This window comes from Diaphorina citri, unplaced genomic scaffold (genome assembly GCF_000475195.1).
Source record: "Diaphorina citri unplaced genomic scaffold, Diaci psyllid genome assembly version 1.1 scaffold75, whole genome shotgun sequence".
Taxonomy (NCBI): domain Eukaryota; kingdom Metazoa; phylum Arthropoda; class Insecta; order Hemiptera; family Psyllidae; genus Diaphorina; species Diaphorina citri.
Window position 1 is genome coordinate 308,926 of NW_007377512.1, and position 16,006 is coordinate 324,931.

At 37.7% G+C, this 16,006-nt stretch overlaps 1 protein-coding gene across 1 annotated transcript; it reads right to left on the reverse strand.

The window, feature by feature from the left end:
* Window positions 1–1,075: 1,075 nt before the first annotated feature.
* Window positions 1,076–6,801, reverse strand: LOC103521498 (rab11 family-interacting protein 3; the record flags this gene model as incomplete). The annotated part of the gene is given in 4 exon segments (XM_026832280.1): window positions 1,076–1,126; window positions 1,973–2,149; window positions 2,492–2,689; window positions 6,522–6,801. Coding segments are annotated over 4 exon segments (528 nt in total). The 3' UTR covers window positions 1,076–1,102.
* Between the last annotated feature and the right edge of the window lie 9,205 nt (window positions 6,802–16,006).

Genomic DNA, 16,006 nt, shown 5'->3' on the forward strand with positions numbered 1-16,006 from the left:
TGTTTAATATTCAGTTTATTATTATTCTTGATTTGATTTTTTGATTTTACTTTCATGTAATGATTTAAAATCAAGACTAGAGCCCGTTCTCCCTTTATTCCCAATATAAGGTTTAAGTCACCCATCCATTTATTGGCCTTGCTCGGCGTAGCTTAACATAGGTGACGCTAAAACCGGTCTTAAATGATCGACTGAAGTGTTATCTAAAATTTTCTCGCTTTGAGTTCATAGGTCGTCGCGACAAATTTCGAGATCTTTCTTTTTTTACCGGTCTTGTGGAGTAAGTTTTAAACTTTACAGCAAAAAACTTTAATAATGGTTTTACAGAAAAAAAGAAAAAAAAAGAAAGAAAAAAAAAAAAAAACCTGACCGAACCGAAAAAAAGCAGTTTGAGAAAACCCCCAAAAATCAAAAATAGGAGCGTTGCTCTAATTGCTGGGCACAGTGTATTTCACGGAGGTACGAAACATTTTCTTCTGAGAAACACGTACATGAAGCTCGTGATAACAATGATCACAAGTACATTACATGACGTGTACCCCCGTCATTGGAGGAGAAAAACCATATAATGTTTAATTCAATCAAAAAATAGATAGTTAAAAAATTTACACTTTATTTGTCATTTACATTTGTAAAAAAAACATTAGATAAATAAAATGTGAAAATGGTGTAGTGACTGCATTTGCTTGTTTGTGCAACTGTGCAAGCTACATCGCATCAGTTCAGATCATTTTGTATGAGCGCCTGAAAATTAGCTAATTATGCAACGTGTGTTAGAAAATGTACAAATTTAAAAGAGCAATAAAAAAAGTTTATAAATTAGTGTAAAAACTTATAAATCAATTCTCTTGGTTGTCAGATTCTATTACAATGTTTGACTTTTCTACTTTGGCAGTGGTAGGGAATACTCGTCATTTCTACGCAGTTCCAAAGTCCGAAGATATTCGCTATTCTTCTCCTTTTCCTGCCTCCTGCGGAAAAAAAATACAGTCAAAATCAGATCGGGAAAGGGAAAGATCTTGATGTAATGCGAAAGTAGAACCGAGGTTCTTGTAGGGAATACTCGTCATTTCTACGCAGTTCCAAAGTCCGAAGATATTCGCTATTCTTCTCCTTTTCCTGCCTCCTGCGGAAAAAAAAATACAGTCAAAATCAGATCGGGAAAGGGAAAGATCTTGATGTAATGCGAAAGTAGAACCGAGGTTCAAGTTAGTATGTACCATAATATCGACTCCCACTGATGGTTAATTGATGAAAGAAGAGAGAGAGAGAATTCTGGGAGGTGAAAGTAGTACCATTTCTTGACCCCGCCGGGAATCGAACCCGGGTCTCCCGCGTGCAAGGCGAGTGCAGTGACCACTACGCCATGGGAGCTGACTCCTATTGAATATAAAGAAAAATGATTTCCACCACTAAAATCTACACAATACTTTCATCAAGATGAGAAAAATATGAAGCAGTGAAATTATCTTTTTGGTAAGTTTTTATTTAGAAATTTCTCTGATCAACATTTTCTTTTAAAATTTCAAAAGGCAATTTGACGGGTAAAAAAGAAGGAATCTGCCGACATGCAACAGGAATAATATCCCTGAAGTCTCGGCTTTCCTACAATACCCATTCCATACTGTCCCATAAATACACTGCGCCAAGCAATTAGAGGAACGCTCCTATTTTTTAGTTTTTCTCAGCCAGCCTAGTTAGCTTGCGCTAAAACCGGTCTTAAATTAACGACTGAAGTGTTATATAAAACTTTCTCGCTTTGAGTTCATAGGTCGTCGCGACAAATTTCAAGACTGACCAGGTCGGAGCTCATTTGTGTGAGAAAATGTGATTGCCAGCCGTTGGTAGCGCGTCTGCCTTGTAGCTAGCTTGTAAACACTAAGCCGCGGGTTCGATTCCCGCCCGGGGCGGATTTTATTGGACCTACCTTAGTCTTATAGTTCTCTGTGTCGGCTAGGTGACTTGGACCTACCTTAGTCTTATAGTTCTCTGTGTCGGCTAGTTGAAGCCTCAACTCTTCTTTTTGTCTCAGCATTGTGTCTAGTGTTTCCTGACATCCTGCCAGTTCTTCTCCAAGGCGATATTTTTCTTCTTGACAACACTGAACTTGGGTTTCCAACTGTGCAGTCACATGCGATAGTTCTTCAAGCTGAGAAGACAACAATATAGGATTTCAAAAAATGAGGGGAAACAATATGGGATTTCCGCTAAAAGATGAAGGGAAAACAATATTTTCAACTCAACTCCAATCAAAAACCAGCAAATACATTATAACAGTTGAATTTCAAGAAAAAGATGACTAGAAGAATAAGAATATTTTCAACTCAACTCCAATCAAAAACCAGCAAATACATTATAACAGTTGAATTTCAAGAAAAAGATGACTAGAAGAATAAGAATATTAAATTTGATTCAAAAGAGTTTATACTCTGTAATCCCCCTGAAGTTCCTTACTGTTTTCATTACATGTTACATGGTAGGTAATATTCACCTTGGCCTCTAGAGATTTGATAGAACAATCCTTGTCTTGAACCAAAGCTTCCAATTTCATGACCTTCTTTTCAGACTCTGCGAGCAAATTCTTGCAGCTTTTCATTTCGCCATCCAAACTATGATTATTATTCTCTAGCTCAGCAGTTTCTTGGGAGATAAATTTCAGGTGTTTCAGTAAATCAAGACGCTCACTTTCCTGGAAAATGAACCAATGGAAAAAGAGACTAGCAATAGAATAGCAGAAACATTGACTGGATATCGACTATGTACTCGGCCTTTTCATAGGTATTACCATTTACATAATAGTTTCATATGGATTGGGGGCACGGTTGGTCCAGTGGTAACTTGCTTGCTTGCCATGCAGAAGGTCCCGGGTTCGAATCTCACCATCGACAAAAATTTGTACTCGTTTTTCGATTGCAAATATTTCAACGGGTTACTTTCTGGTGTTCTCGTGTTGACCCAGCACCTAAATGGGAAGTATTGTGCCCCTTCTCGCCCATCTGACGAAAGGCAAACTACGGGATGGGCATGCCACGCCACAGGCCACATCAAGCGTCCTTAATGTGCAGTTGTTCCCTTGCTACGAATAAAAAACGCAGGTGGAACATCATCTTTTTTTTTTTAAAAAAAAAAAAAACAAAGTTGAATCGCTGAAAACAGTACGCTCACTGTCCGTATGTCTACTGTAGGCTTACTTTTGATATCCAATAATTTTTGAAGGGGTTCTCATATCAATACTCTACATTTCTCTGCTTAGTGATCTCCTCATTACGTTGCCTCACAGCAATAGTGTTGTAGTTGTAGGTTTCACATCTTCTGCTTCGCAGGTGCGGGAAATGCTTCTAGTTCTTGCACTGAATTGTCGAGGTATTATGCTGACTTCATGCTATAGTTGCAGTTTGAGTCTTCTCACTTCACTCTGAGCTCGGTTTCGTTCTAGTTCTAGCAATTATTAAGTTCAGTATTTGAACACGATCTATCTCCGGTAGTTGCAAGTTTGCGTTTCGCGCTCTGCCACGCTTGTTCAGATTCAGATGTTTCACTTGTAAAAGGACACAAAGTGTTTATCAGTTTATAAATAGAATTGGAAGAGCATGCAGCCTATCCAAACACAAATTGTTATCTAATATATACAAAATGAATATTTGTTGTGTTGTGTGTGTGTTCGGTTCGACTTTATGCCTGCCAAACGGCTTGCTATGAAACTTCATCCAACTTATTGCATTTGAACTCCGTGAAGGTTATAGCTCTTTTTTCTGGTTCGTATATTTCTGGTTCTTTTTGTTAAGCTTACGCCGAGCAAGACCACTAAAATGATGCGCTGACACTTTAGTTTGATATACTATGCAGCTAAATAAGGGAGCGCGCAGCGCGACCGTATTTTTTATTATTTTCTAGCAAGTCGGACCATTAACCTTGTGGATGAACTACCCGGCTAGTTAGTTTATAAATAATAGACATGCGTACCTATCCCAACATTTATGCTTGAAGGAGCAACCCAAATAAAAAAAAAAAAAAACAATCAACCGAGTTATTCCTGTACATTTCTGTATATTAGTATGCTACCGATGGACTTACTAAACTAAAATAGGTGTAGAAGCATTTTTTTTCTGAATATATATAGGTAAGTGGATAAACCTATACAATAAAATGTTATGTTTTGAAGTGGAGCTGCTACTCAATCATAGCCATGTATCCGGACCTAAGGTATACTTCCGTCATGTGAGATCAAAACATTTCAATACAATGTACATCAATTTATAACACAATGCACGTAAGATTCCATCAATTCAATACAATATTACATTCATAGTCTATGTCTAAAAAAAACATTCATATTGCCATTTTGCATACCTACCTACCACGTGTTGGAAAAGTTGAAATCTCACCAGAGCTGGAATTTATCATCAGACTTTTTTGATTTAAACACGGGGATTTGAATTTTCAAATTCAACACCCTGACTGCCAACGCATATTCCATGGTGTTTACCCACAGAAACACTGTAAAAAAAATCACTCAGAGACCATCTTTTAGATATTATGTATAACCATTGAAAATACATAAGTTGCCTGTGGCAGCAAGTGTGGACGTCCAAAGAATCTCTTTGGTTGAATCGAATGTGAATCATGATTCAAATTCAGGACGAGCCAATTAATCACATGGCTAGAGACCATCACCCCAATGTATGGCAGATAAAAAATATCTTTTCTTCATTCTGCCGTCACCATTTGGCTACAGCTAATACCGCAGCAACGACAACAACACCAACATGATCCAAATCTTTAATATGTCATATATTGTGGTGCGTCCAAGAAGTTATCGAGTCAGAAGAGGAGTCTTTAGGTATGCTTTAACCTATACCTACTATGATATTAGTACCTTGTGGTGCGTCCAAGAAGTTATCGAGTCAGAAGAGGAGTCTTTAGGTATGCTTTAACCTATACCTACTATGATATTAGTTGAAACTTTGGATTTAGGCTCTAGGGACCTCAAAACGTGTTTTGACACTAAAAAGTGACCATCGAAAATTTGACCCGATTACATTACTAAGTAATGTAAGTGGAAGGAAAGTCTTTCCTTCCTATAGGATAAGGAAAGTAAAAAGGTATAAGGGACGGACTATTATATTCGCTTCGGTGTCGTCTGTCTGTCCCCACAGAAGGACTTATCCAAACCTAGTCGACCTGTATATAAAGTTAAAGGTCTTTTTACCAGGAACACGAAAGTGGTGGTGCAAATTTCGTCCAGAGAACCATAAAGCCAAAAAAAAAAAACAAAAAAACTGGTTTTTGGGGGATTTTTTTTTCACATTTTCTCACACAAATGAGCTCCCATCTTGAAATTTGTCGCGATGACCTATGAACTCAAAGCGAGAAAGTTTTAGATAACATATCAGTAGTTATTTTAAGACCGGTTTTAGCGTCACCTATGTTAAGCTACGCCGAACAAGGCCAATAAATGGATGGGTGACTTAAACCTTATATTGGGAATAAAGGGAGAACGGGCTCTAGTCTTGATTTTAAATAATTGTATGAAAGTAAAATCGAAAAATAACAATAAACTGAATATTAAACAAATTAGGTAGGTACATAGGTATCTACTGATTTTCTTTAACCACGATCGAATAAACTACGGGCTAAAAAATTCCCGGAGGGACGGGCCCAGCTTGTTACTTTCTATTACTACAGTATAGCGAGCTATACTACTAATGAAAGTATTGTTTTTAAACATTATTAGGGGCAGTCCCAGGGGGGTAAACTTTGAAAATTTAAATGGGAACCCCCAATTTTTACGCCATTTGACTGGCATTGCTACGCGACATTCCTTTGATCCGGACCGACTTTCATCGGATAGAAGTCGCATGGTCGCACGACTTTTTTTCGTGTCGCGCGACACGTTTCCACTACGCGATTTTTATCGCGCGACTCTGTCGCGCGGCAAAAATTGCGTTGGTGGAAATCCACCTGAGCTATACTACTAATGAAAGTATTGTTTTTAAACATTATTAGGGGCAGTCCCAGGGGGGTAAACTTTGAAAATTTAAATGGGAACCCGCAATTTTTAAAAATAAAGTACTCTGGTAAAAATTCGAGGGAAAAGCCTAGTTAGTTTTGGCTCCAAATGTGAAAATTACATTTAGGTCCGAATTCCGGGCTGAATCATAAGAGTGACCTATCCCAAGCCTAAATCACCTTTCAGAATGTTTGAATTGTTTTCAATGATTCCCCCATCAGAGAAATAACATGGCGGACTTCAATTTGAAAAATGCCATAGCTCTGGCCCTGATAATGGGATCGACCTTAAACTTTTACCAAAGCACTATACTTTGCAGCTACGACACAGGCCACAAGCGTCTAATGTAGCAGTTGTTCCATTGCTACGAAATAAAAACGGCGGTGGAACACTCATCTTTTTAAAAATAAAAAAATAAAAAAAAAGTTGATCACTAAAACAGTACGTATGTTCCTATGTCTACTGTAGGTACTTTTGTATCCAATATTGAGGTTCTCATATAATACTCTACCTTCTTGCTTAGTATCTCCTCAATACGTTGCACCTCACAGCAATAGTGTTGTAGTTGTAGTTTCACATCTTCTGCTTCAGTGCGGGATGCTTCTAGTTCTTGCTGAATTGTCATATTATGCTGATTCATGTCATATAGTTCAGTTTGAAGTCTTCTCACTTCACTCTGAGCTCGGTTTCGTTCTAGTTCTAGATTATTAAGTTCATATTTGAACCGATCTATCTCGGTAGTTGCAAGTTTCGCTTCGCGCTCTGACCGCTTGTTCAGATTCAGAGTTTCACTGAAAGGGACACAAAGTGTTATCAGTTTATAAATAATAGACATGCGTGCCTATCCCAACACAAAGTGTTATCTAATATATAAAAAATGAATATTTGTTTGTTCGTGTGTGTGTTTGTTCGAACTTTATGCCTGGCCAAACCGCTTGCTATGAAACTTCATCAACTTATTGCTTGAACTCCCGTGAAGGTTATAGGCTATTTTCTGGTTCGTTTTTGTTAAGCTACGCCGAGCAAGACCACTAAATGGATGCGTGACACTTTTAGTTTGATAACTATGCAGCTAATAGGGAGCGCGCAGCGCGACCGTATAGGTAAGTGGATAAACCTATACAATAAAATGTTATGTTTTGAAGTGGAGCTGCTACTCAATCATAGCCATGTATCCGGACCTAAGGTATACTTCCGTCATGTGAGATCAAAACATTTCAATACAATGTACATCAATTTATAACACAATGCACGTAAGATTCCATCAATTCAATACAATATTACATTCATAGTCTATGTCTAAAAAAAACATTCATATTGCCATTTTGCATACCTACCTACCACGTGTTGGAAAAGTTGAAATCTCACCAGAGCTGGAATTTATCATCAGACTTTTTTGATTTAAACACGGGGATTTGAATTTTCAAATTCAACACCCTGACTGCCAACGCATATTCCATGGTGTTTACCCACAGAAACACTGTAAAAAAAAATCACTCAGAGACCATCTTTTAGATATTATGTATAACCATTGAAAATACATAAGTTGCCTGTGGCAGCAAGTGTGGACGTCCAAAGAATCTCTTTGGTTGAATCGAATGTGAATCATGATTCAAATTCAGGACGAGCCAATTAATCACATGGCTAGAGACCATCACCCCAATGTATGGCAGATAAAAAATATCTTTTCTTCATTCTGCCGTCACCATTTGGCTACAGCTAATACCGCAGCAACGACAACAACACCAACATGATCCAAATCTTTAATATGTCATATATTGTGGTGCGTCCAAGAAGTTATCGAGTCAGAAGAGGAGTCTTTAGGTATGCTTTAACCTATACCTACTATGATATTAGTACCTAATTGAAAGGAAGGAAGTTAGTATGTACCATAATATCGACTCCCACTGATGGTTAATTGATGAAAGAAGAGAGAGAGAGAATTCTGGGAGGTGAAAGTAGTATGATCTTTGACTTTAAGTTGTCATTCTTTGGTATAATTCGGCTATTTGCATCCGAGATCATAACCAATAAAAAGTGTCCTATCATAAAATTTATGTTTTTAGGTTACACATAACACACCAGGTTTGACCTCCACTATTCCAATGAACCATCTTCACTCTTCAGTGCTATATTATTTGCATTCATCAGAATATAAATGTTATGAAGATTTCAAATCAATATAGAAATAGGTTTCATTAAGTTTAAAAGATGTTATGAGAAGTATCAGAGGGTAAGCGCAACTGTTCTATTATGTATCTCTCATCCGTGATGCCACCGTAACGGATGATAGCAATACCTGTATACGGTATACGTGTGTATTGTGTATGGAGGGGGAGGTTTTTATCAAGTTTGGGAACCCCTGGACTAAGATGTCTCGGTATTTTTCACTCCGAATGATTCAATTTGAACATCGCCTACGGGAGCGTATGCCGTGACGTCAAAGTTCACGATTTACCGGTATTTTTTAAATCGATTTATCTCGGGATCTAGAAGTCGAAGGAGAAAAAGAAAAATTCCATTGGTCATTTGGTCCTCATTTTTCCTGCTCTATGACTTTGAAACATCACGGAAGTAAGCGCAACTGTTCTATTATGTATCTCTCATCCGTGATGCCACCGTAACGGATGATAGCAATACCTGTATACGGTATACGTGTGTAATGTCATCGCCTACGGGAGCGTATGCCGTGACGTCAAAGTTCACGATTTACCGGCATTTTTTTAATCGATTTATCTCGGGATCTAGAAGTGGTAAAAGAAAAAGAAAAATCCCGTAGGTCCTCATTTTTCCTGCTCTATGACTTTGACACATCACCCAAGTAATCGCAACTGATCTATTATAAAAATAGTTCCACGAGTACGTATGTAGTTACACAGTTTAGTATGCTCTTAAAATAATCTCCCTCTTGTCACTAAAGTATTATTTCTATTTCTAGTGTCTACATATTTTCCTGTCTTCTCCTTCATCCTCTTCTTCTACTCCTTCTTCATCATCATCTTCTTCTTCTTCTTCTTCTTCTTCTTCTTCTTCTTCTTCTTCTTCTTCTTCTTCTTCTTCTTCTTCTTCTTCCTCTTCTCCTTTTCCTCTTCTTTATTTTTTCAACTCCTCCTTCCTGTTATTCTTCTCTTCTTGTTGTTCTCCTTCTTCTTCCATTTCTTTCTTTTCCTCCACCTTCTTCGTCTTCCTATCATTTTCCTCCTAATTCTTCTTCTTTTTCTTCTTCTTCTTTTTCTTCTTCTTCTTTTTCTTCTTCTTCTTCTTCGTCTTCGTCTTCTTCTTCGTCTTCCTCTTCTTTTCCTCTTCTTTATTTTTTCAACTCCTCCTTCCTGTTATTCTTCTCTTCTTCTTGTTCTCCTTCTTCTTCCATTTCTTTCTTTTCCTCCACCTTCTTCGTCTTCCTATCATTTTCCTCCTAATATATTCTTCTTCTTCTTCTTCTTCTTCTTCTTCTTCTTCTTCTTCTTCTTCTTCTTCTTCTTCTTCTTCCTATTCTCCTTCGGTTTCTTTAACTAGGTATTGTAGGTATCTCTCTTTTTTCTACTTCCAAGCCTAGTAAGAGCTAGAAACTTAGCGGAAGCATTAATTTTGTAATCTCCATTTTCTTTTTTTTCTTCTCCTTCCTGCTAATGCCTTTTCATAAGCTCATTTTCTGCAGAACACTGAGTTTTCCTCCGCTACCTCTTCACCCTTCTAGTTCTAGTTCTTCTTCTTCTTCTCGTTCTTCTTCGTCTTCTTCTTCTTCTTCTTCCCATGCTCTTTCATGTTCTCACATTTCTTTTTCAATAGTTATTGCCCCCCCCCCATCAATATCACTGACCAAGCAAAGTGAAGTCCAAATTTGAAATCATCCATTTTTTTTTTTTTTTTTTTTTTTTTTTTTTTTTTTTTTTTTTTAATTTCTCAAATTTTGGTACCTAATGCAAGAACTTTTTTTTAAACCCAAAATCCCTTCTGAAAAAAAAAAATACTTTCCTGCCTACAGGCAAGGAAAAGGGATGTAGAAAAATTGGACCAGGGACAAGAATCAGTGAAAAAGAGACTTTTTCACTTTCGATTACCTATTTACTCTTATTATTTCACATTGTGTATTCCGGATAATTTACCACGTCTTCCTCCCTAATGCTTCGTTTTATATTCAGCTTAATGTTTAATACCGCGATGATCCTGTATACAGGGTGTTCCAGAAGAACGTCTTCTTCTTCTTCTTTCTAGAGAAAAAAGGGTAATGAAAAAGATTGTACCTCGGAAAAAGCCCACTTGCACAAAAAGCCCATTCTGAGGCTTAGGTGCAGAAGCAACAACCCCAAAAGATGGAGTCAGTTTCTACGAATGGCTATCCAAGAACGGAAAAATTCGGTTAGAAAATGTCGGGCCTGCCCGGGATTCGAACCCAGTACCTCCAGGTTGAGAGTCGGTGCTTTGGACCACTCGGCCACAGAGGTGGGAGGTGGGCCTCAGAATGCACCCAGCTACCTAGTATGTGTAGGAAATTTTGTAAAACATTTTAGGTTTTAGGTGCAATCAACTTTTTTTTTAAGATGAGTGTTCCACCGCCGTTTTTATTTCGTAGCAATGAAACAACTGCTACATTAGACGCATGTGGTCTGTGTCGTAGTATGCCTCTCATCAGATGGGCGAGAAGAGACACAATACTTCCCATTTTTCCGAAAACGTCCTCTTTTGGAGGGACACAATCCCTAAGCTATTTTCTAAATTACCCGGTATAAGCTGATGATGTTGTAATATGGTGATAATGTGATGGGTTTTGAGTTTCCCATCGTTACGAGGTGTTTGTTTATGGCGAGAGGGTCTTCCAAGGAGCTAGCATGGTGTTATGTAGTGAATTATCCGTTATGTAATGTGGTATGAAGTGAATTATCCGCTGTTAAGTAGTGAAATTTTTCCAGTACGATAATACTCGTAGGTATATGCCTCGTAGAAGATTTTGAGGTTGTCCGTGAATGTTGTGTTGTGTGTGAAAAATTAGGCAAGAATAGTAGGAAAGTACACAGAAGTGCAAAGTGTAGATCACAGATCAACCAAGATTCTGGCAGGCAACTTTACTTAAAAAAAAAAGAGGTTTGACAGAGGGAGCTGTAACTGCTATGGTCTTATCGTCCCGAAAATAGAAGAGAGAAGGAAGACAGGATAGGAGAAAGCCAGCCGGTCTGAGAACGAACATTATCCCATCAGGATAAAATCCGCCCCGGGCGGGAATCGAACCCGCAGCCTAGCGCTTACAAGGCAGACGCACTACCAACTAAATTACTATAGGCTGGCTTATTCTTTACTCCTTTCTTTTCTCTTTAACATTAAAAATTGAAAGCTAGTTATCTATGTACCTATTATGAGTTATTTGAGATTAGCTAACCCTGTTTTACTGAGCTGAGATTTGGGTTTAATGAGATTACGCCGCAGGCGATAGATACATGACATTGACAAAGTCCAACAAAGGAGCTCGAAATGAATAAATAATTTAACAAGGGAACCTCTTTAAGAAGAAGAAAAAGAAGGAGACGAAGAAGAAGAAGAAGAAGAAGAGGAAGAAGAAGGTGGAGAAGAAGAAGAAGAAGAAGAAGAAGAAGGAGAGAAGAAGAAGAAGAAGAAGGTGGAGAAGAAGAAGAAGGAGGAGGAGAGAAGAAGATGATGGTGAAGAAGAGTAGGTTACAGTTCTCAATAACCAGTCTTTTGGTTCTTTTTCAGTGAAGATAATAAAATAGGAAATAGATTATACCTTGAAAAATTCTTTAGGTACATAAAAAAAAAAAATAAAATAAAATAAAAAGACACCCCCTCAGGCGATAGATACATGACATTGACAAAGTCCAACAAAGGAGCTCGAAATGAATAAATAATTTAACAAGGGAACCTCTTTAAGAAGAAAAAGAAGGAGACGAAGAAGAAGAAGAAGAAGAAGAAGAGGAAGAAGAAGGTGGAGAAGAAGAAGAAAAAGAAGAAGAAGGAGGAGGAGAGAAGAAGATGATGGTGAAGAAGAGTAGGTTACAGTTCTCAATAACCAGTCTTTGGTTCTTTTTCAGTTAAGATAATAAATAGGAATAGGAAATAGATTATACCTACCTTGAAAAATTCTTTACATAAAAAATAAAATAAAAAGACACCCCCTATGCGAACAATGAACAATTGTTTTATTTCATTTTCTGTTTAGGTACCTACCTAGACGTTTAGATAGATAGACAAAATAAATACTCTTTTTTTTCTATTTTTCTTTACTCTTTTTTCTATTTACGTTTCAAAATGCTCGAACAATAGACAATCAACATCGTTCAAGAGTATTCAAATTGAAGCATTTTTCGCAGAAGAGAGGCAAAAAAGAAGCAAAAAAAATGTAAACAGGAGCATCTTTTTCCATTGTCAGCCTACAACGGCGTAGCGACGAGAAGAGAAGACAATGAATTACCTACCTTTAGGAATTAATTTTCAGTTCATTCTCTTTTCAAATTCTTTGTTCTGCTTCCTCTCGCGTTCCTAGAACACAATCTAAACACTGCTTCTTGTTTTCGTGCTCTCTCCATTTATCGCATTTCTCTTTTTCGAATTCTTTGTTCTGCTTCCTCCTGCGTTCCTACGGGAACAGCCTATTCTTAGGACTCTGAGGAGTGCTACCTCTCTAAAGACTGCTCCTTTTTTTGTGCTCTCTCCATTTATCGCATTTCTTGACTGACTTTTGATATTGAACTTTAATTATTGTGCTAATCATACTAATATTACTTAAATTTTATAACTTGACTTGTGGACTCGATCTAAAAAAACTCTAGATCCGAAATCCACCGCGCTAATTACTATAGGTACACCATTGAGGTTGGTCTTTAAAAGCTTATAATACCTAGCTTTTTTTTCTTCTTTTTTAATAGGATTCACAGAGGGAACTGTAAAAAAGGAGGTCTAGCCTCACAAAATCGAAGACAAAAGGACTACAGGATAGGAGAAACCAGCCGTTTCGAGAACAAACCTCATTTAGGATAAAATTCGTCCCCTAATCGAACCCAGAATAACAAAAACAACTTACCGGTCCAAAAAAATCAACTTATAAAAAAAGAACACACACGAAATTTAAAATTCTCAGGTTTAAACGCTCATGATCTTAACCGTAAGACGTTCGAACGAAGACTGAATCTTCAATTGAACTTGAACTCCGCAAAATAGCAATTATAGAGGTCCGTGCGAACTAGTAAATATACCCCAGGCGATCTGTAGGAATCAGAGGTCTGTGCGAACTAATATACCCCAGGCAATCTCGGATACTCGGGGTTGACCCCAAGAGGCCACTGGAGAACCTAACTGGAAACTGGTTCCGAGAATAGAATAGAATATTATATAGGTATTTGTATTAAACTTTTGTTACAACGGTAGTTCTGAGAAATAATGTTATGATGCGAACCGGTAACTGAGGAACAACGCAATGTGTGTGTTGTCCGGTTGTATATTGATTAATGGACAGAAGAACAGAGGAAAAAGTGCGTGTGAAGCTGTGAAGGGAATCTTAGTGAGGAGAAGAAGGAGAAGAAGAAAAGAAGAAGAAAAATTTTCTTCTTCTTTTTATTCTTCTTTGCTCAAATTGTTTGTAATAAAGAAAAACCTTTTCACAACTTATGTGGATATCAATGCATTACTAAGTGACACCTTAGCAATCAATTTCCACATTTCAATAATCTTTTGTGGATATCACAGTAGGTATTACTAAGTGCCTGTAGAAGAAAAAGAAAAATTCCGTGGGTCCTCATTTTTCCTGCTCTATGACTTTGAAACATCACCCAAGTAAGCGCAACTGATCTATTATAAAAATAGTTCCACGAGTAGGTATGTAGTTATTGTAGTTACACAGTTTAGTATGCTCTTAAAATAATCTCCCTCTTGTCACTAAGTATCATTTAATCAATTTCCATCATTATTTCAATAATCTTTTCACACTGGTAATGCCACCACTAGTCACCACTCGATTAAAGTAGCTACTCAATCGTTCGTGAGGCTGAGTGCACCCCGAACTCCAAGCTCAGAGCTTAAAAAACTTCGGCCCCGCCGGGAATCGAAGCCGAGACCTCCGAAGTGCAAGCCTAGTGTGATTCTTCTTAATTTCTTTATGTGCTATAAGATGTGAGTTTGCCGAAATCTCAACCGATCTCGAGTTCGAGTTATGATCAATTTTCCGTGACGACTGACGAAGCACGGGCAACCTGCTAGTATGGAACAAAAATACCTATACCTACCTAAAGAGAATTTTCCATTTTTCTGGGGACTTAATGTGGGTAGCGGTAAGGGTGCGTCCACACTGCAGTCGGTCGATCGATATCGACTGGAAGCGGCGCTTTTTGTGGCGCTAGTATGTTGCATGTAGCAATTCTTCATTGATCACTAAAGTTAAGCAATGTTGAGCGTGGTTGGTATCCGGATGTGTGGACATTTGGGGTAATTGTGTGCTGCTGGTTTTTCCCGGTCCCACTTCTGGCAGGCTGAGGTTACTGGTGAGTAGGCGGGTAACTTAGGTGTACATATTTTCCTTCCGGGAAACTGACCAAGGGAAAATTGACCACTACCTACTCCATTCAGTTCCAATTTTTCGAAAGGAAAAAAAACACCTTGCCAGCCTAGTTAGCTTAGTTGGTAGTGCGTCCGCCTCGAGGCCGCGGGTTCGATTCCCGCCCGAGGCGGATTTTATCCTGATGGGACAATATTCGTTCTGAACACGGGGATTTGAATTTTCAAATTCAACACCCTGACTGCCAACGCATATTCCATGGTGTTTACCCACAGAAACACTGTAAAAAAAAATCCTAAATTTTAAGCAGTGCATATTGCATACGCGACTAATTTGAAGGGGCAAATTGTAGGTTTCTGGAAGAAAAAAAAATGGTCTATTTTTTCAGCTTTAAGAGCAATTTTGCAATGAGATTACATTTCTTTCAAAAATCACTAGATTTTGACCTCAAATCACTAAATCACTAGATTTGCCAACAATTCACTAAATTTAGTGAAAAATCACTTGTCAGTTTTCTGGCTATAGTTTTCTCAGTGGTCAGTAGAAGAATTTTAGCCTAAGGTTATGTAATTGGTCTTATTGGGCCCAGTTTTTTCATTGACTTCCTGGACTTGCTGCTTAATTTTTCTGTATTTTTCTCACTTAATTTTAGTAAATAACATAATTTTTGTACAAGGGTTACAAGGGCTTATTGTTTGAAAATCCATTTTAAAAAGCATTTAAAAAACCATTTTCAAAATGTACATTTTGCATTTTACATTTCAAATTGGTTTTTAAAAAGCATTTTACATTTTGCATTTCAAATTGGTTTTCAAAAGCATTTTGCACATCTATGATATTTAACACCTACAACAAAGTAAAACACAACATTTTCAGTGTCTACATATTTTCTAAACAAAATTATTTTTAAATTCACATTGGACAAATGGCATAAAAGAAGCCCCAGGTAATCCAGATATTGATTCTGGACGTCCAAGGAAAAACCTCTAACTTGAAAGCGAAAAGTGAAAACCGTGAAAATTTCGCGTCAAACCAAGCTAGGAATTTTCCCAGTGTCAGATTTCTACCTGGAACTCCTAGAAGTCACCTAAGATTGGAAATTCAATATATGTAGAATCAATACAATGATTTTCCCCTAACATTAGTCAGTCATGATTTTCCAGTTTAAATAAAACAAAGACGTATTAGAACTTCACGTTTATCTTACCATTCAAATAAACGTCACGTCATCTAGGTAATTATAGGTAGGTAAGTCTTTGTATGAATAATATGATTGGCCGAATGCCAATCTGTTCTGTTAGGCACAGCAGCACTCACAGGAGGAAGGAAGATGTACGAGTGTACCTACTAATTTACTAAAGGTAACTTTATAGCTGTATAGGCACAGGTAGGTATAGGATTAGAAAAAAAAACTACAAGCATAGAGCCGAAAAAACTTCGACCCCTCCCGGAATCGACCCCAGACCCTCCGGCGAGCAAGTCTAGTGTGATACCCACTC